The following is a 26,331-nucleotide window of genomic DNA, read 5'->3' on the forward strand; positions in this document are numbered from 1 at the left end:
CATTGTTTATGACCGATATGACAGTGAGCTGACAGATTTTGGGAGGAGTGTTGTCCGAAATGGAGTTGGGGAACTGATTGAAATAGAATCGGACAGTATGGACTTTACGTCATTACCTTCTCCAAGATGCAACCTAAAATCAATTGCAGGATGAGCAGCATGGCTGGCACTGTGCGCGGCCAGTACATGTATGTATGAAGATAGGCATGCATTTGGCATGCTACCGGTGTGCCCATTGCACTGCGGATTTGCTGCAGGCGACCTTAAATAGGCATCCCCTTGCCTGCACATCCCTAATAGCAATTGGAGAAGCTACCAGACCCCTGACCAAGATGGATGGCTGGTGACGTTCAGTGTGTAAGGATGAAAATTGGGGTTGGGCTGCAGAGTTCTCCCCGTCAGTCCGAAGAGCCCAACAATGAAAGTGCAACAAAAAATATTTTCCACACTCACCAATGAGGTGCCACAATAACCATCAAGCATCTATTCCACCTGGTCCCACAAAGTAAACTAAAATCTATAGCAAAGGCTTAAACATACATTAGTATAAATATGTTGAGTGCAATAAAAACTGCGGGGACCTTAACAGGCATTTAGTGTGCAAGAATAGCAGAATTATCACAATTACAAGAGGTGCAAGTGTTCCTCTCCAAAGGAGCTATCAACAGGATTTCGGACTCAGACAGAGGAGAGGTTTGTTACCCACTCTATTTCCTTCTGCCTCTAGCCTACTTTTGACCTCTGAATGCCCTTGTGCAGAAAGACAAATTAGAATGGTCATGTTGGCCCAGTTTCTGTCTGCTCTGGACTTGGTGGACTGGATAGTGTTCTTTGCCCTGCAGGATGTGTATTGTCCTATACTCGCGCTGCAGTCCCACAAGCTTTCCCTGCGTTTCCAGGTAGGACCGGGGCACCTTCATTTTGCCGCGCTTCCTTTTGTTCTCATCCGCTCCCTTGGGTGCTAAAAAAAAGTGAAGGTGGTAGTCACTGCCCACCTTCGGAGGTCGGAAATACCAGTTTTCTCTAATCTCTAGGACTGGTTGTTTAATTTGCCACTTGAAGTGTGGATATCATTCGTATTGCCAGGCGCCATTCCAAAAGGCGCCGGAAAAACTTTGTGGCCTAGTGTGGTATCCGCAATATTGAAACTGTCAGTTATTTTGTTTGTTTTGTTTGTGGCCCAGCAAAGCCTTGCAGTGGGTACTATTAAAAAGGATTTTTTGTTCCTTTCTGTCTTTTTGACTATTGCCAGAATTACTGTCTTTGTTCTAATCACCTGCTATGATGAGGTTTATTACCAGTTTGACACATTTCCTTTCAGACTGTTTGATGCCTCAGTGGATCTTTAATTTGGCCTTTGTTTCTCATGTGTATGCCCTTTGAGCCTCCCTGAACCCTCCTGAGATAGCTAACTTGCAGTTGAGGATTGTGGGTAGAGTTACTGAGTTAAAGGGCTTGAATGCTTTTTAGTTTTTGTTTTTTCAAATGGCTCAAAGATCCAACCAGTGGAGAGAATTGGTTACATAGAGAAAGTATTTTATGGTGATAACTATTGTTACTGAGCGAATTCTTAACCTTTGTTATCATGCCGGACTGCTACTTTGCAGAAGTGAGGAAATCTAAATTGAGTAGCTTTTTGAGTTCGACTTCAGATGCAAAACTTGGCAGAATATTTTGAATTTTAAGATGGAGTTTACTTTATTGGTTCCTTCTGTTTCCAATGCTTAATAATTTCTGATTTTCTGTCAGTGACCTTCTTGGTGTGCCTATGTTCACAGGTCACACCAGTTTACGAAGAATGGATCACTATTGACTGGTACCAGTTTTTTTGCCAATGGGAGAAGCTGCCCACCTCAATGAAGCGAGTGGCCGAGCTGGTGGGCATTGAAGAAGGGTTCCTTGCCCGCTCAGTCAAAGGAAAGATCATTGCCAAAAATGAGAAACAGCATAGACAGATGGCAATCCATAAACGGTAAGGATTTTTAAAATACTATTCAGTGTGCTTTTAATCATTCTGGGACTGATCCAATTATTTTTTTATAAATCTACACTTCATGGGCCATTTCTTTGTATATATTTAAGCATTTATGAAGATTCAAAACCAGACAAGAGGTTAGATTTCCATCCCTACCCCTGGACACTATGCTTTCTGTGTGTAGTTTCTGCACTGTAGGCAGTCAGCTGAAGTACACATGGTAGGAATGTGCAGAAGATTAATTTGTTTTTCTCTCCCTTCGAGTACAACATTTTTCTGCACGGAGGAACTTTCTTCCCTTACGTGTGGATGTAGGCATCCTTTTCCATTCTTGAAATAGCCTATAAACCATTTGCTAGGAAATATTTCTACCTTTAAATCTATGGAGATTATAAAGATGCCATTAAGGAAAAGAAGATCTGTTATCAGGCTTCATACAGCAGGTTAGAGCCTCCCAGGAAGTCTGTTCAAACTGGTCAGGGCTGATGAATAAGCCGCCCACTGCTCTAGTGTAATCCCACCAACATTCCACATTTTTGAGAATTCTAATTGGTTCTTTCTTGAAGAAATGAATAAGAAAAGTATCAGTGGCACCTTTCCCGGACACCAGCCATGACATCACCCTCAGATCTAATCCCCATTTTGGAATATATGCATCTCCAATGGGCTGAACTGGGAAACGGTAGCAGAGTGCCAACCCTGGCAAAAATGTTTAAGCAAGCCTAAAGAGCTGGAGACACTTTTTGAAAACCCAGCTGCATCCCTGTGCCCTCCAAAACTGGGTAGTAATGGCCACCCCTAGCCTCCCCATCACCCTCCCCATCCCCGCAACAAACCTGATGTGTTAAATGACCAGTGTGCCCTGCACCTTACACCGTGTCTGACTGTGTTCTTTACTGACACTTAGACAGACATATTCTGCCCTCTTTTGGCTCCCAACAGTGTTTCTACCTTCCACCATGTGTCTGCTGGTGCTCCTTATACCAACTCCACCACTATTCTGGTTCAAGCAGACCTCTGTCGTCTGCAAAAGGTCTTGCCAGTTGCTCTGGAGCTGATGGTGTTGCAATCTTCGCAGCTACTGACACAGACTTCTGTTGCGATCTTGGAGCCTTTTAAAATTCTGGTCAAGGCCAAAACAAAGATTCAAGCATGTTTCAATGATGGTCTCTTTGTGAGCCTTGAGCTCTATGATTTGTACTTCTGAATTAGGTTAAGGATGATTCAGGCGTCTGTCACATGCCTAACTTTGTTTCACTTCATGATGATGACATTAGTGAGCCAAACAAGCTTCTCCTATAAAAAGCCAAAGGCCTAGATTTGGAGTTTGACCTTGGATGATCTTCTGGCCTACCTATGGAGGAAATGACCTCCTTTAAACTGTGCAGAGATCTTACAGTCACTGTCGTCTTCCTCATAAACATTTCTGCCCTTCAGTGAGACGCATATAGACTACATCTTGGCTGCAGATGACTAACTGCTTGGCCCATCGCTTGGCCACACGAGACCCCAAGTTCTTGTTATCTCATCCTTCAACTGAAAACCTTGTGGTTCAAGCTTGCAAGTGCACACAACTTAACCCTAATTATTTTGTCTCCACTCCTGTGGACGTGATTTCTAAATGTCTAGAGGCCATGGGTAGGAACGTGTTCACATAATGAAGCCTGGGTCTTAGCTCCTCGAATGCCACATGCTTGTTGACCTATTACAACAATACCCTTTTGGAGATCGCTCCCAAGTGGTGACACCTAATCTTCCGGACCATCTGCGTGGCACCTTTGCTATAGTGGTGTGTAATGGGCAAGCTGCCTCAAAGGAGGCCCTCCATTTGGACCATGTTGCAATGGAATTGAAGGCAAGAGATTATGGGCACCTCAGAGCCTGTATGCCCTCCTCTCTGTTTGCTGGGGGCATTCTGGCAAAACATGAACTTTTCAGTGGCTCACGTTGTTCGGCAAGAAGGGTGCTCTAGATATCTAAGCAGGACCGTCTCATAGCTCAAACTGTGGGTTTGACTTCTTCAGCCCACCAGTTCTACCAGCAGTACAGGAAGTTCAGAGGTTATTCCCAGAGCTTATCAGCAACACCAGCCCACCAAACTGATTCAGAAACCAAATCAGTTGTTTGTGCAGCTAAAGAGGATGTTGTGTCTCAAACAAGGACACCAGCATCACTCTTCTTCCCCTCCTCCATGGCCACTAAATCACTTTGGCTCGCACTCGAGGGAGGAGGTGTGTTCCTTGGGAGGGTGGGTGTTGTCTTTTCTGACATCCTTTGGGTTCTTCAGATCATTGAGAAGGGATATGCCCTTCTATTTCAGAAGTCACCTGCCCTTATACCTACTATCCCCTCTGCACCTTCAGCAAACCATGCCCACATTATCCAGGTCAAGGTTATCATGCTTATGAGCAAAGAAACAATGGAGCTCATTCCAGAGTACAAGATTGGGCATGGATGCTACTCCAGTTATTTCTTCATCCCCAGGAAGGATTCTGGACCTTTGCGCCCTGATTTCCTTTCTTCAAAAAAGAAATTCAAGATATTGTCCCTAGAGTTCAAAGAGTGGATGTTGTTGGTTAACCTGTAGGACATATTTTTTGTACTGATTGTGCATTTACACACATTGTTCCTGTGGTTTGTACTGGGATCTAATCAATTCCATATTTTGCTGCTCTGCCATTTAGCCTTACGTCAGCACATCCTGTTTTCACAAAGGTCACACCAGTGATTGCGGTTCATCTTGACAGGTCAAGAGTGCATGTGTTCCTGTACCTCGACAACCAGCTTATAAAGACAAGCTGTTTTCAGGTGTTGTCAGACCTTTATCAGAGCTCTATCTCCCTCCGCTTCTACTTGGGTTTCTTCATCAACTACCTCTAGTCACAATTCCATCCCATGTAGAGCCTCCTCTTCATTGGGGCAGAGATGGACACCGTCTCCCGCAATTCCTTTTCACCTCCCCTACTAGTCAGGGATGTACAAGGTATGATCCTCATGTTCCGGGAAGGAGCTCATCTTCCAGTTCATCTTCCTCATCTTCATCACTCCTGCCAGACCGGGCCTTCGGCGTAAGAACGTTTTGCTTGAGTTTAGTCCTGTGCTGCTTATTTCCCTTAGGAACCATGGCAGAGCTGGATCCTGCTATGCCCCTCTCAGTGGAAAACCTCTTGCCTCCAGCCCTCAGTGGCGCACAACACCAGTCAGTACAGGCTTGTTACCACTTCTACAGGAAAGACTGAAACATGTTTGTTTTGATCTTAATATTTTAAAATATGATTTTTTTGTGCTTGCAAGAACCAAAATATTGCCCAAAAATGATTTTCAAGTCAACAATTTGCACGCATCACAACTTAAGTCTTTACTGGCAGCAGCTGTAGAGGTTCTCCCTATCTGTAAACACAGTACAAAGACGGAAAATATTTAGGAAGACTGCTCTAGTCCCACCATGTCAAGCATGTTGTGCCAGACTCGACACAGTATAGCGCACTATATTAGGTTATAAGATGTTAAGTCCTTTTAACAGTAACAAGATGTGCAATGCAGGTGGGCTATGTGGGCCATCACCTCTACTGGCGAACAATGATTTGTGTTTCGTAAGATTCTATCCAGTTGTTTCGAGAATAACCTCTTGGTAGCACCCTTTTTGCCTGTTCAGCTAACATCAAGTTGTTTTTAGAGTCAATTATGGTTAGCCCCCTCATTTCTGCCTGATTCAGCTAACCTAAAGTTGTTTCTAGAGTAACCTCTTCTTAGCCTCCGACCCCCTTCTTCCTGATTCAGCTAGCATCACGTTGGTTATAGACTAACCTCTTGTTGCCCCCCCCCGCATGATTCAGCTAACATCAAGTTGTTTCTAGAGTAACTTCTAGTTAGACCATTTCTACCTCATTCAGCTAACCTCAAGTTGTTTAAAGAGTAACATCTGCATAGCCCCTTTCTACCTGATTCAGCTAACAACAAATTATTTCTAGAGTAACCTATTCTTAGCCCCCCACCCCACCTGATTCAGATAACATCAGGTTGTTTCTACAGCAACCTCTGGTTAGCCCCCCGCCTTTCTACCTGATTTGAGCTATCATCAGGTTTTCTGTAGAGTAACCTCTGGTTAGCCCCCCTCCTGCCTGATGCAGCTAAAATCAAAGGGGCCCGATTCACAGAACTAACTTAAGACATAATCCTAAACTTACTACAATTTACTCATTTTGGTATTCACAGAAGGCACTTACTCATTTTGGTATTCGCAGAAGGCACTTACTCATTGATGAGTAAGTGCCTTCTGTGAATACCAAAATGAGTAAGTGCCTTTTGTTAATACCAAAATGGTAGTAAGTTTAGGATTTTGTCTTAAGTTAGTTCTGTAAATCGGGCCCAAGGAGTTTCTAGGGTAACATTTGGTTATCCCCCTCTTCTGCATGATTCAGCTAACATCAAGTTGTTTCTAGTGTAGCCTCTAGTTAGCCCCCTTTCTGATGGTTTCTAGGTAAGGTGCATGAGTGAGTCTGTTGATATGCTTATATTGTATGTCCTTCCTAAACTAAGAACACTCTTACATCACATACTAGGACTCTACTGTACCACTGAAATCTCTTTTGCTCTTACAGATTTTTCACCAGCCTTGTTTTACTGGAATTAATCACTGAGACACCCATGAAGGCAGTGACGCGGAAGTACGGGTGCAGTCGTGGCCAGCTCCAGTCTTTACAGCAGTCAGCTGCTACGTATGCCGGTAGGTCCTCCTTAAAGGTTTATGGAATGGATCATAGACATGGTGACTGGGGCACAAGAGGTTTTCCAGGTCTCTTACAGTGCAGAGGAATGACATTCTGGGTAACACACAAGACCCTGGAGGTCAAATAATACATTTGGCCCCATTTTTTCTAAAAGTCTTGAAGGAAGCTGGCGCAATCTACACATGCAGAAAATTCTGCGACCTCCTCCCTAAGCGTGGTTGATGCAGTACTGAGGAAGGCTGCTTTAGGTTCCCTTTTCAGCCCCTAGTGAGATCTCTGAGCTTTACTTATTTTTGTTATAATGAATGAACATGCAAACACTAGTGACATGTGCATGCTTGTTACGATGCCCATGCTTGTGATCCTGCACATGCTTGTGAAGAGTCGCACACTTTGGAATTTGCAGACACCCATATGCTTGTGAATATTAGATCACTGTGATTTGTCCGCTGTTTTTGTATTGTTTCTGATGTATCCATTAAAGGTGTCCCGATTTCAGTTTTACTGTGGTGTAAAGGAGAATAAGTCATTGCTAAACTGTGCACTGCAGAGTGCATGTATATATAAATGTCCTTCTTGACAGTAAATAAGGAAGACTCATCCTCTTTGTAAGAGAGGCGGTGTGTATTCAAGTAATTCTAGAAGGTGGCACACATCACAAAAACCTTTTAAGAAAGACATACCAGCCATAGGCACCCTTTATCTGTTCTTCTGATATTCATATTGGTTACAGTGGTTGGAAAGACTTAAATAGTGCAATATTGTGAATGTAATAGGCTACATAAAGCGTAATCAAAAGAGCTAGACAGACACCCGCAGTGAATATAAATGTAATTGGAAAAGAAAACAACTTGAAGTAGGAGAAACACAAGAGTGTATTACTTTTATGTAAATTCTATTTACACATTGATGCTGTTAAACATCTAGCTGACTTTAAGTCGTGTTCGAAAAATATACTGACTTGTTGCACCAGTTTTCTACAAAGAATGTATTATTTAAATGCACCATTAGAATATCTCAGTATAAGTCGAGGATCTTGGGAGACTGTCTTCAACAAAGAGGAAATCATTCTATCAAACATCTCAAAGTATAGGCAACATTTGTTTTCTTTTTTATCTTGTAGGAAAATGATACAAAATGTCAAAAATCACCTACAAATGTATAAGGGTTCAAACTGATTCATTAACATATTTCCTTTTTAAGATAGAAATAAAATGAAGATAACTTTCCCATAGACCTACATCACATATAGATCTACACTACACTGGCGCTTCATGGCAGACAAAACCTATCACTGACTATGGGGTAATGTGAGCAAACTCCTCTGACACAAAACTACAAGGTTTTGGAAAAAATCACACCGAGATGGACCAGTCCAGAGTGACCTCTTTAAGGTCAGCTGACTTTGCAATGCTCTGTAATAACTGGTACCAATCATTTCCCTGGCCAATTGCATCAGGTGCTTGATGCCATGAAATATTACATCAGTATAAAGAGAATCAGCAGCCTCTAAAAGCTGTCCTTTTGTGTATATTCCTGTCCATATTTAATCCTGTTTGCCATAGAAAAAAAACAGAAGGTCATGCTTGACCTACAAAGTCCTGTCCCAGGGAATATGCCTTATTCTCAGTGTTCTGTAAAAGTTCAATCACTTTAAGGTAAAGGTCATCTTTATTGATTAGCTGGATATATGTGGTACTGAGACCTAATTTATACTATGGATTAACTGTCCAAGATACCCAAGAGCTGAAGCAGGGGGGAGGTGGCCAACATGGCGCATGTGCCCTCCAGTTCCTTTTTAGGTCTCGGACCTAAAGGCTGCGCTTGCGCAGTCTAGGGTCGGAGATTTAATGTTTGTTGCTGTGATTCCTTCTGATGTCTAGTGCTCCTGTTGGAGGCACAGCACGGTGCACATTGGAGAAGGAGAGGGGCGTACAAAGCTGAACGTAGAGGTGTGGCGCCGCGGCCAGGGCGACTGACGCTGGAATCTGGGGATCAGGGTTCGATCCCCGGCTCCGGCGGCAAATTAGCCCAGCACCATGTGACTCTGGGCAATAGCTCGCCTAATCTTCCCGACGACCCCCAGCGCCTAGAGACCCTTACGGGTGATTGTGCGCGTTACAAATGTGGATTATTATTATTAACCTCCCACAGTTCAACATCACCCTTTGTTGCATGGTTTGAACATAAGGCCACCAGACAGAATATGGTTTGCTTATATATCCCTTGTGCAGGCTGATATTCACTAGAGTTTGTGCACTCTCAGACTGCCCAGTGCATTAGTGTAGGAGTCAAATTGAATACACTGCTAATAAAAATTAAGCTAAGGAAAATGGCAGAGGCATTATACCATGTGACAGTGCAGCACCTGTGAATGTAGCATCCTGGCCTTTCATGGCTGTTTCAGCTGGAGTGAAGCCTTTTTGGGCCAACTTCGGTTCTCCATTTTAGTTTTACATTTGACATGTTTTAGCATATTTCATTTAGCTGTATTATTTTTGATATGTTTTGCTTACACTATATTATTCTGAGAAGATACTGTACATGCTGCTTGTTTTTAGAGAGCCTTTCTACATAATGTGTACACTCCGTTCAAGGCTAGGAGCACAGAACAAAATATCCTAGTGCTTGTGTTGCCCATTCGAAGACCGCTTCTAACAACCAGACAAATCAAAGCATTAGTACTGTACCTCTAATGCAGGGGAGTACTCTGGTCACGACTGTCCTGGAACTAACGCTGTGTTCGACATGCAGCTCTGCTTACACTGACCTCAATACTGCAGAGTGGGATTGCCAGTCCACTTCAGGCAGATTCTCTGGTCCAGTTATCTAGGTACAGTGGCTCATGCTAACCTAAGAGATCTGGCAGAAGGTACACCCACTATACTCTCTGAGATGGGGTAGTAATAGGTAGACATGCAGAAATCATTCTGCCATGGTTGGACTGTGTATTCTTTTCACCATGTTCATCAGGCTGGTTACATTGCTTTATTTGTTATCTACCTAATAATCACAGCTCATTTTGTCTATGCAAGATTAAAATTGTTTCAATAAATGTATTGAAAACTTTATTTGTATCTTTCCTTGTGTTTACCAAGGGCATTCATAAGTTAACAGCAAAAGGGGTAAGATCTGTTTCCACGGTTCCCTTGAGAATCAGTGTCATATTTGAGGTTACTAAAATCACCTGGCACCCCAGGAAAGGTTAGGAGCTCGGGTGATACACTGTGAGTGATCTAGTAATTGGGCCGACAATCTCTGATGTTGTAGATGTACTCAGGCCCTGCATTCTGAATTTCTGTCATCCTAATGCACAGTCCTACCTTTTCTAGTGGGAACCGTATAACACATCTTCTCCCAAAAGAGTTTGTTCGTTTTGAAGGAAGCTGCATCTTGATACTGGAAGAGATGTCACTGCTGTATGGCAGCCCTAATCATTGGCCTTAAATCCCATTATGTCTTCCCTGAGTATCTGGCACTCATCTTCAAAAGTCATCAAACCAAAATTGCTGTTTATAAGACAATTAGGTACATATGTAATTCCTGCACAGAGTGCAATGGCATTGTACGATGGCAGTTGCTTCCATGCAACACAATCTAAAGCAAACCATTGCTAACTAACTCTATTTTGGGAACTGACCTACCTTCAGCACATGGCTGTTTTTGATACTATTATGATTGACTGCATACCACCTAGTTCATCATTTCATTAGTCCGGTAGACTCCATTTGAAGTAGGTACAAGCTCACATCTCCTTCCGTTGGGGTTTAGCAGTTATTTGAGTTGGGAAACCTAAATGGCATTTTGGTAGGAAGTGCATAATTTGTGAATACTATCCAGATGGCGCTTATGTTGTAGGTGACATATGCAATCAATCACTTTTTTACAGGCATGGTGACCGTGTTCAGCAATCGTCTGGGCTGGCACAACATGGAGTTGCTGCTGTCTCAGTTCCAAAGCCGTCTCACGTTTGGTGTGCAGAGAGAGCTCTGTGATCTTGTGCGGGTGTACCTGCTGAACGCTCAGCGAGCGAGGGCGCTATACAATGCTGGCTTTGTCAACGTTGCTGATCTCGCCAGAGGTGACATTTCTGAAGTGGAAGCTGCTATAAAGAATGCTGTACCCTTCAAGAGGTGAGAAGCATATCTGTAGAATGTCACTTCAGGAAGCAAATTGTATGAGTCTCTTTCTTCCTCTTGCATTTGATATTATCTCTGTGTAGTAATAATTATTTAAGGAAACTGATTCTAAGGTACACTCTCCCATGGATCCTGTTTATATGACCTCTGGTTTCAGCCGCATCCTATATCCTTTCCTCCATGCCCGACTCCTGAGCCCCACCTCCAGTGGACAGTCCATATCTTCAAAGGTCATTTATGATTTGTGTACAGTTGGTGCAGTCCACTCGCTTGTCTTTTTCTCTTGGGCCACCTTTCCTCTGGGTGCCTTTTTGCAGACTTTTTCCTACCCTCCAGCTTTCTGCACTTGCTGTTGCCCTCCTGCTTACTGCGCATGTCTCTATATTCAAGGAATTTCAATCCAACAGTAGTAATGTTTCTTAATCTGACCTCAACGCATCAAGCTCACAGTGCCTGGAGTTTGACCCCATCTCATGTGCATGTGTTCCACTAATGAGTCTTATGCGCACTCCTTTAAGATATTTATCTGTGACTCTCTGTAAACGTTTAGGGCTACAGGGCTCCAAAAAAGAAGGCTCCTCTTCCGAGATATCACTTGAGATATCAATAGCGCCCCCCTTTTCAATAGTTACCCGTCTGGTGCGTATGGTAGCGCTCCCTTACCCCACACTAAACCCTGGTTACTCTTCCATCCCATTCTAGAAGCTGAGATAGTCAAACTGATCTCTACCTACAAGCTTTCATCTCACGTCCTAGACCCTCTACCTGGGCAACTGACCAAAAAGATGAAATTCTCCTTAGCCCCACTCTGATGCAAGATTATAAACAGCCCCCTAAAAAACGGAATCATTCCAGAATGCCTCAAAGTGGGACAAGTCACCCCACAGCTGAAAAAACCTGGCCTGGATATAAATGATTTGAATAGCTTCAGACCCGTCTCCAACCTTCCTCTTCTATCCAAAATCCTAGAAAGATGTGTACTCCAACAATTAACTCAACACATGGACAGTATTAACCACCCTTGACTCCCATCAGTCTGGCTTTAGGAAAGGCTGCAGCACAGAAACCGCGATCCTCAACATCATCGATGATATCCACAAATCACTTGACTCAGACCAATGCTGTCTCCTCATTCTCCTAGACCTATCGGCAGCATTCGACACGGTAGATCACAAACATATCATCAAGGTTCTCCAAGAAAGGGTCGGACTTGATGAGGTGGTTCTCAAATGGTTCTCCTTCCTACACAATCGCTCGCAGAGAATCAAAATCAAAAACTTTGAGTCAGACCTTCTCCCAGTCAGTAGGGGAGTTCCTCAAGGGTCAGTGCTCCCCCCCCCACCAACTTTTCAACATTTACAAGGAACCCCTCACCACCCTACTCAATAAAGCAAACATCGCCTTCCACCTACATTCTGACGATATTCAGATTTACTTAGACACCTCCTCCATCAAAGACATTCAAAGACTCAACGGCATACTGAGGAAAGTGCAACTCTGGCTGTCAAGTAACCATTTAAAACTGAATCCTGACAAAACCGAATTACTCCTCATATCGAACAAAGAAGAGAACCCCCAAATGGTCAATTGGTTAAAAGCTATTGATGCGCTCAATGGAAACCTGACCCTGGCCGACTCTGATAAATCACTAGGCATCACGCTAGACCCGAAACTGGACTTGACTGTACACATCAAGAACTCGGCTAAGAGCGCCTTCCTCAACCTGAAGCTACTGAACAAAATAAAACCTTTGATCCCACCCAAAGATCTCAAACAAGCCACCCAATCATTGGTGCTGTCAAGATTAGACTATAGGAATGCAGTCCTCTCGGGAATAGCTAAATCACATCTGGCTCCCCTCAAAACAACTCTCAACGCGACTGCCAGAATGGTCACCGGAATCAAGAAATTTGACCACATCTCACCTGCACTCAGAGAACTCAAGTGGCTCCCTGTAGAAATGCGGACGAACTTCAGAACAGCCTGCCTCACACACAGAGACCTACACACCAGCAAACCTGAATATCTGGCTGCCAAACTCAAAAAAGCAGATCAGACCAGGAACCTCAGAAGCTCTAACACCCTACTACTCATCCCACTGAAATCACGAAAACAAAAAACCGCGGCCAGGTCCTTCGCCAGAAACGCTCCCAAAATCTGGAACTCTATTCCCCCTCTCGAACCCCCATTACACAAAGTCACAAAGAGAAACATCAGAGCCCACAAAATATTGTGTGCTCATTATTTTTCTTCTAGTTTCAAAAGATGTATGTGACTTTTTTTATTTTTAACAACTTAATGTATAGTTGTTTATAAAAAGGAGTGGTGCTCAGGATTATAATACATAAAATAATCTATGTTACACACACAATATGAAGAGGCAAAATAGTTAGAGTATGATACAAAAATGAGACCATTTCCTCAAACCACATTGAATAACTGGGATAAAGACCGCCTAATGCACGGGGCACTAATGCCTCTAAAACCCAGTCCTCAAGTTTGCGAATTGGTGAGAATGTTTGTCCAAGCAGACCAGTCCCCCTCAACCTCAAACTAGTAACTGTCCACCCTACCCATGCTACATTTTCAGGACACACGTTCTGAACGTTATCTAAATGTTATTGAAATTCATCATTCTATGAATGATGGCTGTCGAATTCTTCATTGTTCAAAAGTATCAGGTCTTTGTCCACCATAACTTTCGGGATCAAGGACATTCCAAACCTTGGTGATCGTGAGTCTGGCAGCTAGGAGCAGGTGGGTTGAAAAGTGACTCAAGAGACTTAAAAGGATACTGACCATTTTCTCTGATAGCCAAGCAGCAGTGCCAAGTGATCTTATTGGAGAACTGGCCTACTTATGACTTGTACAGTATCAGTAATTCTGCCACTTACTTGACAAGCGCTCCCCCCCCCCCCCCCCTCAGAAAGAGGGCTGTTGATGGCATTTTCCTTATAAACTTCACATGCAGTTTTAGTCTTATTCACACAATGCTACACCATCAGCAGGTTGACTGAATCCTGTCCTATAGAGATGGTACTAAAGACACTTCCATGGATGCCTCCTAAGTTAGGGCCCAGGCCTGTAGGTGATGGTCCCTTGGTGACGTCCACCATGTCAATTCAATCGAATGTCATGAAGAAGTTTGTAAAGGATATAATTTCATAGATGATAACCTGTAAGCAGCCTCAGCATCAACAGTGGTTTATATCCCTCATACTTATGGGATTTCTGGATCTGATGGATGCCTTACAACATCCCTTCAGCTGTTCCCTTGATTCAGTGCAGACAGTAACCCCAAAGAGCAGTCCAAGGAGCAGATCGAGGATTTTCAGCAGTGTCCTTCTCAAACAGCAAGTGAGCCATCAAAAGAAGACTGGTCTTGTGCTTTAGACTGGCAGTCAGAAAAGTTGTAAAAAACATTTAAACAAAATCGGTCTTCTAGCACCAACATATTCAAGCCAAGTATTCCCCCTGGGAGTTTTATTTCCTCTACCCCCCTCCATCAGGCTAAAGGATGATTGTTTATCTAGTCATCATAGATAGTCAATTCATTACATTCCGTTCTACTCGACTTACGTTTTAGGTAAGAGTTTTTAACAAGGACCAGAATCTACCTTGAGATTTCTGTAAAAGCAATTATTTTGAAAGAGAATTCTAAGGCTAGAGCTAAAGGAGAATTGGTGATGTTTTTTGTCACCTAAACAAGTGAGTTTCTTCTTTATAAAACTAGGAATAAGTTTGGAAGAGCAAAGAGATTGCTTTATGTAGGAAGGTGGCTACCTGACTATGGTTACCCCAGATTTTTTGCCTTGTGTTTAGCTGGTTTTTTACTTAGTTGGCCTGGTTCCCTGCTAATCAGGGCCCCAGGCTATCTGCTCTCTCTGTAAAATGGATTCCATGTACCCTAGGTACATACCACAATTGGAAATGGACTCCTTGTCAGCCCCTGCACCATGCACTATAGGTGCCCAGGGCATAGGTGCCACCAAGGCCTACCAGGGGCTGCAGCATATCTTTTGCCACCCCTGGCTGGTTCTTAAATTGACATAAATGGCTGATCACTCAGCTGGGGCAAGTTGGTGTAATCACCTCTTGCTTAGGTATAGTATACCTATATCTAAACCTATATCTGGACACATATAAACCTGTGAGCCACTCCTATGGAAGGCCTCATCAATTCTGGAGGCAGAGTGCGTGGTTTAATGTGAGATGGAGCTCTAGCATGAGCTGAGCCTGTCTGCAGCTGTCGGGAACAACTCTCTAAGCTGTTTCAGGATAATGCCATACCATATACTATTAAGTGCATTATAATCCTCGCGGTTATATAGCAACTTTGGTTTGGCTTTATCAAAACATGTCGTGTAAGGTGTCATACGATTTGGAATACTATCCCCTCGCCAGTCCTGGCAACGGGGATAGCATTCCACCCCTCTAGAGGGAGAAGACATGTTACTTTGCTAAAATGCGGTTAATTTTAAAAGAGCCTCAGATCCACAAAATGGATGCTTCTGCCACCGACACAGGTCTGACCCCCTGCAGCTGACCGAAACTCAGCCAAGGGGGCCTGGACAAAGGGTTTCCTGTCGCAGGGAGGTGTCACACCACCCCAGACAGGAGATATTGGATTGTAGCAGGGAGGTTTGAAAGAAACCAGACAGTGCCAGGGGAGCACAAGGCTTCCCCTTGCATAATCCGGTCAAACCGGTTCTGGGGCACACCAGCCCCAGCTCCAGTGCGACCTGGACAAAGGGAAAGGGGTGTAACCACCCCCTTCCTGGGTCCCACCCATAGGAGGGAACCTAGCAGGATATCCAGCCCCCAAGATTGGTATAAGAATGGGAGCAGTGCCAAAGCACTCAGATTATCCTGATGAAACATAAGAAACGAAACTCTGTACCCTTCGACATCCTACTCAACGTAGAAGACTGAAGAATCTCCCTTGTGGTCAATGAGTGACCACCCTGTGCAAACAGGCACCATCCAGCCATCGACGTCTGCTTTGTTGCAGTTCCCGCCGGAACTCGAGCGACAGAGATCGACGAGATCAAGCTTGCCTGCCTTCCAACAGCCCGATCCACTGTCCCTGCAGAGCTGAGACCCGTGGAGGCGACCGGAAGCGTGGGGCACGCCATCTTGAAAAGACCACGAGACGCTGACCGTGCAGCCCACGAGTGACCCTCGAAGCTGTACTCCGGGGTTTGAGAAGCCCCAACCCTGAGCCACTCTTGCACCGAAGTTCAGCCCTCCACACTCGACGAGTGCTGCGTGGGGCCCTTCTGCTTCTTTTGGCTCAACGCGTTGGCCCGGTCACTTGCCAGCTGGCTTGTGGCCCCTGTGCCGGCGAAACTTGAAATACGACTTGTGATTCTGGTTGCTCCAGATTTACACCAGCTCCCCTGAAAAGGAGCCCCCGCTCTGACCTTCCTGGTCCGAGTGAGAAGCAATCTCCCAGTTCTGCGTGGATTGCTTTTGCCAAGTGTTGTTTGCTCCAATCTTGAAGCCGACAGCGCCGACGGCGAGAGCCTGCGTGTGACAGATCGTGACCTGCTCCTGGACGTCGCAGATGCCCCAGAGCCCACGTGACAGCGGAGAGAAGCTCCTCGACAACCACCTGATTGCGCCCGACATTGCCTGGTTCTGTCCTGGTTCCACCCTGGTCACTGCTGAGTGACCCAGACTCTGTCCCCTCTGCTTTCAGGTACTTTTCGACTTGGGTCCACCCTTGGACCCCACCGGACACTTCTCCTTCACCTCGCCTGCAGCCCTTTCAGCTTCAAGCACCAAGAACCTGCGTGACGAAACCCGACTCAACTTCGACCCTGTGCACCCGCTTCCTGTGGGTGAGGTAACATTGCAACGCCGGTGTTCCCACACTGGTACACACCTCTAGGGTCTGTGTCTAAAGTTTTGTCTTCCTAGGTTCAGCGGAAGTGTCCTTAAACTCTATTTGTGTAACTTTTACGCACCATTGGTTAACATTGGTACATGCTTGTGCTTTCAGCACTGCACCCGAATCCCGCTGGCTTTTCCCGACTTCAGCATTGCTTGTCCCGACTGCTCCCAGTGATTCCCTAGGCCCTAGGCCTAACCACTGATCGATTGGTATCTCTTATACCACTTTTTTAGTATATGGTTTGAGTGGCCCCTCGCCCTCATCCAAAATTGTGCAACTTTGTATGTTATACTGTGCTTTTGATTTAACGCTTGTGCCCCTTTGTTCATAAAGAATACTGGGGATTATTTTAAGTAATAAATACATATATTTTTATAATATATACTTGTGTGGTGTCCTTTCATTTGATACTACAGGACTGTGATTGGTAAAACAGCTCGCTTAACACGACCTCTTGAGTTAAGCCTACAAGGCTGCTTAGTCTATGCTACCATTAAGATAGCTTGTCTACAAGGTTGACTTACAACCAGACACCATAAGGGGTTATTTGGACTGATACAAGGTGGTTCCAGAATTGGAAACATCATATATCAGGCCAACTTCTCACACTTAATTACAGTTAGAATCTATCTATAAAGTTTATGCATCATCCACAACACCGGATAGATTCTGGCCTTGACCGTCTGGGCAGCTAATATGTTAGTAATGGGCTAATAGTTCCTGTTGTGCTCTACTTTCCGAGCTCAGCTTCCTATCACTGGTACACCTCATGTGAGGTAACAATGCATTTTATAAATGGCATTATTATTATTAAGATATGATGTTCACTAATGAGAATAGTGACGAAGTATTTGCTGGCATTTTGTGAGAACTGTTCTGTGTGCTTTTTGGCTCACAGCGAGTAGATGCTCTTGTTATCATCTTTTAATAAATTATTGAGGGTTTCAGCCATGGTGCGTCTTAAATTTCCTAGCCCCATATGATGTATCTGCCAGATCTGTAAGAGATGAATTGTTACACATTGTATACTACTAAAACTTTAGGACCCCATATGCTAACTTCTCATTTTCTGCATACCTACAACAGCCAAATTAATAATATTGAGAGGAACTGTGCAAAGATGGATTACAAGATAATATTGGTGTTCATAATCACAAGTGCCAGCTATCATAAAATAGATTTGAGGTGTTTACGCCAGCAGTTATGCAGTAGGATAGTACCAGAGAAGCAGAGCAACTTAGTACAAGACCATGCAGAAAAAAACTGAGCTAAAAGAAGCTCAGTGCAGTGAGCTAAAAAACGGTGATGGATCAAGACCTGATCTTTTGACATGGGTGGGAGTGTTCTGCTTAATTCAGATACTCTGTCCATCACCACCCCCTTTTGTGAATCATTTTGGCCACCATAAGTGTGGTAGGGTATACTCAGATGTGAGTCCCTTGCTCACTGCACCATCAGGATTCAAGCAAGCCGGGCCGAAGACGGCTGCAATGCCAGAAACCGGTCCCCGGAAGCTTGTTTCCTTTCCAGTAAAGAATTGGCTTGGTAGTTTGGTCTGCCCTGTTCCCATGATGCACTGGGCCAGGGTCAGACTAATTTGCATGTAGCCAGGTTCTGAGCTGGGATAGTGCAGTGAGCTAAAAAACGGTGATGGATCAAGCCCTGATCTTTTGACATGGGTAGGAGTGTTCTGCTTAATTCAGATACTCTGTCCATCACCACCTCCTTTTGTGAATCATTTTAGCCACCATAAGTGTGGTAGGGTATACTCAGATGTGAGTCCCTTGCTCACTGCACCATCAGGATTCAAGCAAGCCGGGCCGAAGACGGCTGCAATGCCAGAAACCGGTCCCCGGAAGCTTGTTTCCTTTCCAGTAAAGAATTGGCTTGGTAGTTTGGTCTGCCCTGTTCCCATGATGCACTGGGCCAGGGTCAGACTAATTTGCATGTAGCCAGGTTCTGAGCTGGGATGGTGCAGTGAGCTAAAAAACGGTGATGGATCAAGCCCTGATCTTTTGACATGGGTAGGAGTGTTCTGCTTAATTCAGATACTATGTCCATCACCACCCCCTTTTGTGAATCATTTTGGCCACCATAAGTGTGGTAGGGTATACTCAGATGTGAGTCCCTTGCTCACTGCACCATCAGGATTCAAGCAAGCCGGGCCGAAGACGGCTGCAATGCCAGAAACCGGTCCCCGGAAGCTTGTTTCCTTTCCAGTAAAGAATTGGCTTGGTAGTTTGGTCTGCCCTGTTCCCATGATGCACTGGGCCAGGGTCAGACTAATTTGCATGTGGCCAGGGTCAGACTAATTTGCATGTAGCCAGGTTCTGAGCTGGGATGGTGCAGTGAGCTAAAAAACGGTGATGGATCAAGCCCTGATCTTTTGACATGGGTAGGAGTGTTCTGCTTAATTCAGATACTCTGTCCATCACCACCCCCTTTTGTGAATCGAGCTAAAAGAAGCAGCGCACACCTTGAAAGTAGATATTCCATAATATACCTTACTCGTCTCCACTGCTGTGGAGAAGGCAAATCTAGAAATAAAGAACTGGTAGATGAAAGTCCCATGAAATGTGGTGGGGAATGCAAATGTGCTACTGTGGGGAATAATCTGAAGCAACGGCCCAAAGAACGGTTAGCAGTTGCCTTTACTTCCAAGTACAAGACTCCTACAACCCATTGGCAGCTTTAGACTACACATGGAAAGCAAACTGGCAAAGTAGCCAGTAAAAATGATCGCCAGCGTCTCCGATGATCTCACGTCAGTGCTGAAGCCAAGTCACTTACTAGTTTCAGGTAAGGACAAAGCTGTACCGTCTGCCTTCAGATGCACACTGGTTAATGGTTGTTCAATTGTAGGAAATGATGACTGATGGGAATCTAGCCTTATTGCTAATTAGGGAAAAATGGCTAATGAGCTATCGCCTACTGGCTGTTCCTACTGGATATGGCATTAATCTGATAGAGACTCTTCGGTGTAGATTCCTTACCTTAGAATTTTCCCCAGGCATCAGTTTGGATCTGGAGATATTTTTTCTTCAGCAGTACCCTTGTGCGTCGTTAGATGGCATCGGTCGGCTACACGTCCTTCGTCCGCGTTGTGGCCGCCGGGATTACATTGCGGGTCCTACATAGACGACGCCCATGCCAGCCTAAGCGCAGATCTGAAAAGCCTTAGCCGTTTTTTGGTTCACCTTTTTTGACATTTGGTGACTTCTTTTTTGAGTCTTCGAACCCCTGGTACGTCGAGGGATGTCCCAACGTCGGACTGGCTTCAAGCCTTGTGGCTCCTGTCATCGAATGATGTCTGTGACGGATACACACCTCTTGTGCCGTTGGTGCCTGGAGCTTGACCTTAGAGTGCCAGGCTATGAACCCGAAGGCTGTGCTGGAGCGGACCTGAAAGCTGTCTGAGGCCCATCGCTCAGCTCAGCGTCGCTCCCGTTCTTGTTCAAGGTCTCGAACTGTCTCAAAGCCCACAGTACTTGCACTCAAAGTCATCAGGAAAACACAGAAAAAGTCGAAGAAGCACAGGTGTTGTTCGACTTCTCCCCATCGGTCGGCCGACCTGACACGGGATCCCAAGCGTTGTCGCTTGAAGGCTTCCTCTTCAGTGCCTACTTCAAAGATGGCTCCACGCTTCCCTGCCTTTCCAGGAGCAGGCGTCTCCTACCCAGATTCAAAATTGTTATGAGGCCTTCTACCTCAACTTTGGGCAGCCCGGCTCCACTGGCGTGCCTTCGGATCCCGCGGAGTCTGTCGGGGGACCCTGGGGACTTCAACACCAGTGGTTCTGGCCCCGACTCCAGAGGGTCGCTGTGGAACCAGGCCTGGATCCGGATCAACGCTGGTCGATCCCACTCGACCTTCCCCGACATCTATACCGACGACGCTCCTGGTGTAGACCGTGCCCCCGGTCAGCGCTGTCCCCATGGTCATCTCCGAAGTTGTCATGGAACCGGACCGACGTTGATTCTGACTCCGGAAGGGACTTTTGTCCCTGTGTTAATTCCTGGCATTCCTTTTGGGCCAGAAGGGGAGGAAGAGGACTGGGAGGGGCCGCTGGACCCTTCAACTGACTAGCTTGAAAAACTGGACTGGAAAATGCACCAGTGTGATGGCAGTGGTCTGGACATGTCCCCTGACACTGACTTGCTTTCTTCCCCTACCGTGGCTACGGAGATAGCTTCCTATGCTGTGGTATGGAGGAGGGCAACCGAAGTCCTCGGCCTCTAGCTGTCTTAAGGTAGAAGTCAGGGCTAACCTCCTGTCAGAGGTGCTTCAGCCTGCGGCTTCCACTACTGAACCCCTTTTGCCGTTCAACGAAGCCCTCACGGATGTCCTTCGGGGCACTTGGTCAAAGCCCAGCACAGGGGCTCCTGTAGATAGGACGATTGCCCACCTTCCCACTCCAGGCGAACCAACGTTCCTGACCCAACACCCCTCCCCTGAGAGCTTGGTAGTCCAAGCCTCATCATCAAAAGGCGCATTCCTTTCTGCCCCCCCCAGATAGGGAATCCAAGGAGCTGGACCTCCTTAGGAAGAAGATGTTCTCTTCCTCCAGCTTGGCATTGCGGTCGGTGAGTTATGCATGCCTCTTGAGCTGTCACTCCCAAACTATCTGGGATACGGTCACGCAGGTGCTGCCTCAGTGCCCGGAGGAGGCCAGGGCTGTTCTCTCTCAAGCAGTTGCAGACGGAGGAGATGCAGCCAAATTCACCATACGAAGTGTACTGGATACCACCCACTCACTGGGCAGAATGATTGCCACGTCGATAGCTGTTACACGCTAGGCCTTGTTAAGGACTTCTGGCTTTTCGCGGGGGAATGTCCAGTCTTCTTTGATGGACATGCCCTTTGATGGCACTCGCATTTTTGCCCACAAGGCAGACTCTGCGCTGTAGCGTTTCAAGGATTCTCGAGCTTGAGCCAGATCCCTGGGCCTCGTGGCTACCTCTCCTCCACCTCAGTCTGCTTTCGTCACTTTCGTGGCTATGGAAGGGGTGCCCAACCATGTCCTGTCCAGCCTAGCCACTGAGTCATGCTAGCTGTCCAGCCTCTGCTTGGCCGCAGATGTGGGACCCAGCATCCTCTCGGGTCTGGGAGCCAGTGGGTGGGCCAGTCCACCTTTCCCTATCACCCCGCCACCATCTCCAAACCTTCCTAGCCCGACGTTCCAGGCCCATCACTAGCCAGTCGGAGGCAGGATCCGCCATCACCTCCTCCAGTGGCAATCCATCACGTCGGACATATGGGTTCTGCAAAGTCGGAAGGAGCTGCTCCCTCCCCTTCAAGACTATCCCTTCCTCCATGCTACCTTCTTACGATCGCATGTCAGAGGATCATATGGCACTTTTCTGCCAGGAAGTATTGGCTCTCTTGGCCAACCGAAACAATAGAGAGGGTCCCTGTGCCAGAAGTAGGCTGTGGTTGTTATTCCCGCTACTTTCTGGTACCCAATAAAGGACAAAGGCCTGCGTCCTATCCTACACCTCCGGGCCCTCAACTTCCTATTCCAGAAGGAGAAGTTAGAAATGCTCATCCTAGCCCAAGTTTTATTTGCACAAGGCCAAGGAGAATGGGTGGTGGCATTGGGCTTGCAGGATGCTTATTTTCATATCCCCATACTGCTAGCCCACAGACGTTACCTTTGGTTCATGATGGGCCATGGTCATTTTAAGTTCACTGTGCTTCCCTTTGGCCTTACCAGTGCCCCTCGGGTGTTCACAAAGGTGATGGCGATGGTTGCAACTCATCTGCGCAGATTAGGGGTGCCAGTCTTCGCCTATCTCGACGACTGGCTGATGAAGGCGAGCTCACCCCAGGCTGTCGTCTCCCATCTCAAGACTATGGCGGACCTCCTGCAATCGCTGGGGATCACTATCAATATCACATCTGACTCCCTCTCAGATGGGGCGGTTCTGGACACCGTGCAGTTTTGGGCCTATCCTCCTGAGCAGAGAGTCTGGGATATTCTGTCTATGATATCAATATTTCAGCCTGTATCCCGTATTTCGGTGAGAATGACTCTGAGGCTGCTGAGCCTCATGCCCTCCTGCATCTGGTGGATCTTGACAGATGGCATATGCGGGCTCCTCAGTGGGACCTGAAGTTCCAGTGGGCACAAGATATGGAGAATCTATCAGACTACGTCTAGATCTCCGCCTCTGGACATAGCTGGAACATCCGGGCATAGCCCTGGTGGGTCAACACCTGGCGTGCTCCCTGAACGCCAGGGCGGATGAACTCGGGTGTCAGTGCGTAGTCTATCACGAATGGCGTCTACATCCAGAAGTGGCGCAATGTCTCTTCCAGTGCTGTGGAGATCCATGGCTAGATCTGTTCGGCTCCGAAGAGAACACACAATGTCAGCAATATTGGAGTTTCCAAGGCGGCGCTCACTCTGCGACGCTTTTCGTCACAAGTGGAGCTTTGGCCTCCTGTACGCCTTTCCACCTGGACCACTTCTGTCCTGAGTGCTCAAGAAGATCAAGCGTGACCGGGCTCAAGTCATTCTTATAGCTCCGGTTTGGGGCACAATGAATCTGGTACCCCGAACTTCTGAGCATGGCCATCGTTCATCTGATCAGACTGCCCCTTTGGGAGGATCTTCTGTTGCAGCAGCAGGGGAGGATTCTTCACCCAAACTTATCCAGTCTCCACCTCCTTGTGTGGAATTGAGCAGCAGCAGTTGACAGCTTTCGACCTTCTGTCCGAAAGTCTGTAATGTCATCTTGGCAGCCAGGAATCTCTCAACTAAAACAGTATACGCCTGTAGATGGAACACATTTGTGGCATGGTGCAGAGCAAAGGCTATTGACTCCCTTTCTGCTCCTCTTTCTGAATTCCTTTTGTACATTCTTTCTTTGGCCCGGCAGGGATCTGCCCTGGGCACTCTTAAAGGATATCTTGCAGCCATCTCTGCTTTTCTTCGGCTGCCAGATCAGCCTTCTTTATTCATATCTCCTATTGTTAACAGATTCTTTAAGGACCTTACTCATCTGTTCCCTCCATCTCCTTTCGTAATGACTCAATGGGATTTAAATCTTTCTCACTTTTCTTATGTGCACCCCCTTCAAGGCTCTCATAACTGTCCCCTCTGGTTGCAGACTCTCTAAACTGCCCTCCTTGTTGCCGTCACCTCTGCTCGCATGTTGAGCAAACCACAGGCTTTATTTTCTAAGCCCCCTTTTCTATCTGCCTATCCAGATAAAGTGGCACTTCGGACCAAACTTTAATTTCTTCCTAAGATCGACACCCCTTTTTTGATGTGGGACAATCTATCACTTTGCCCACCTTTTATCCACCCCCGCATCCCTACAGACTTCACAGTCTGGACCCAAAACGTGCACTGTCTTTTTATCTTGATCGCACAAAAGACTTCCGGGTGGATTATCAACTCTTTGTTAGCTATGTGGCTGACAAAGAAAGGTCGGGCTGTTCAAAAACGGGCCATCTCCTGATGAGTTGTCCTTTGCATTAAAATATGCTATGCTTTCACGATGAACTCGTTATTCATCGAGAAAATTGCCTACTTCCCTACTTTAGTAAGATCTTAGAGGCCCATGTAACGAACTGTCTCAGCTCATTTATTGAGCACTCTGTTTCTCGATCGTCTACAGGCAGTATTCAGACCAGCACACTCCACGTAGTCAGTCAACCTGGCAGTCATGGACGAGCTAAGGAGAGGAGCCGATAAAAACATCACCCAGGCCCTGGTACTTCTAGACCGGTCAGCTACTTTTGACACGGTCAATCTTGATCTCCTGATCGATCGTGTCAGCAATGCTGGCATCCAGGGTTTGGCTCTTAGGTGGATTTCCTCCTTTTTACACAGTCAATTCCAGGCAGTCCGCCTTGCCAACTTCTCGGCCAAAAAAGCCAGGTTGACCTGCGGGGTTCCCCAGGACTCCTCCCTATCGTCCCTTCTGTTTAACTTATACATGCAACCTCTGATTGTGTTATTACGCAATAGTCAAGTTACAACTTTTAACTATGCTGACGACCTCCAGCTAGTGTTCGAAATTGATTCTTCTAACACATCAGTCTCCAACTTCCAATCCACCATGACTTCTATTAGCGAATGGATGTACGCCAACCAATTAAAACTCAACCCCGACAAAACGGAGCTGATCCTGACTGGAGGCACTGCTAACCCCTGGAATTCTAACTTCTGGCCCCCACTACTGGGCAGCTCCCCTCGCCCAGTGGACACTGAAAAAAGCCTTGGGGTCATAATCTGCAACGACCCGAAAATGAAACCCCAAATCAGCGCAGCTTGCTTTTTCCACCTACGCAGAAAACGGAATGTCTGCAGATTTCTGACCACCGAGGCCCTCACTCTTGTCATTTTGGCCTTGGTCATCTCCCGCATCGACACAGGTTTGCTCGAAGGATGCAAATGGTGTGGAAGCCATTGGGCTTCTATGTAGCGGTCATTCATGCACTGGTTATGGCGTGCAATTTCCTAACTTTTTAATGATCAGGGATCAGCTGGTAAAGAAAGATGAGTGGCAAAAAATGCAGACACAGTGAAGACAAAAGACAAAAGAAAACAAAAACAACTGTCATTATTGTAGTGTGATAAGCACTTGAGTAGAATTAAATATGATAGTTGATTTCAGGATGTCTATATAACTTAATTGGTTAGCAGGAAATTTGTATGCTTCCTGATGTGAATTCAGAGGTAATCTTATGCATATGCCATAAAGCTCAGTGAGTTACTAGCAGGATATTGACACCATGCTAGAGTTCCATGGGAAAATAGCATATGGGGTGGTGTATGTGGCAAAAAACTAATCCTATTGGCTTGTTTGGGAAGTTCAAAGGAGTTTGGATATTGTTTTGGTAGTTATACCACCATATCACGTGTTGTGCGTCATTGAAATAAATGGAATTAGTTAGGTTAGGGAAATGTTTCTGGAAGTTGTTAGTGGAGGGTAGCTAAACTTAAGGTTCTGCTGTATACTTCTCACAGCAGATTGTTCACCTTGTGAATCTCCCTAGAGACCACATATGACATTTGTCTTTGGTTCCTCTACACCTAGCATGACTTTAATACTAGCAGCAAATGCTCCTTGATGCATTCAAAGCACATCAGGGAGCAAAAAGTTAAACTTAGTGTTGAACAATATAAGTAAGAGGGTCAGTCGTGCTCCAGGTCCGTAGTCATTCCTGTTGCGATTCCTGCTCGCCATCTTCAGGTAATTACAAGATGGAGTGAAGCGACAAAAAAGAACATGCAAATAATCCAAATGGGGCTTTTTACTGGCACTATTCCCAAAAGTCCCTTCTCTTGCTTCAATGCCTGAATTGAATCTGTTTCATATTCTGGAGCCAATGTGCTCTGAATTCTCCATCCCATTGTCCATTCCGCAGCAATCTCTGCCTTCAAGGAGGCCATGCTGCTGCTCTTTAACATGGTTCCGGATACCGCTGGTGCACCTCCGGGACCCATCGTTCCAGTGGGGCCTCCATTTGGTCTTCCGTTGTGGGTCCACCCTTAACATCAGCCTACTTTGCCCCTGTCAACAATCAATGCCTCTAGTCCTTTGTTACAAGCTCTGTTGGTTCTTCCTTTATCTGTGC

The 26,331-nt window shown here is 45.9% G+C and overlaps 1 protein-coding gene across 2 annotated transcripts in view; it reads left to right on the plus strand.

Moving 5' to 3' along the window:
• The window catches only part of POLQ (DNA polymerase theta), a 478,304-nt gene that overhangs the window by 189,141 nt on the left and 262,832 nt on the right, over positions 1–26,331 (plus strand). For both annotated transcript variants that reach the window (XM_078656637.1, XM_078656638.1), the window contains 3 exons: positions 1,779–1,972; positions 6,577–6,701; positions 10,595–10,838. In XM_078656637.1, the coding sequence (XP_078512763.1) occupies positions 1,779–1,972; positions 6,577–6,701; positions 10,595–10,838 (563 nt within the window). The remainder of the gene's footprint in view (positions 1–1,778; positions 1,973–6,576; positions 6,702–10,594; positions 10,839–26,331) is intronic.

Source organism: Lissotriton helveticus, chromosome 8 (assembly GCF_964261635.1).
Source record: "Lissotriton helveticus chromosome 8, aLisHel1.1, whole genome shotgun sequence".
Classification (NCBI taxonomy): domain Eukaryota; kingdom Metazoa; phylum Chordata; class Amphibia; order Caudata; family Salamandridae; genus Lissotriton; species Lissotriton helveticus.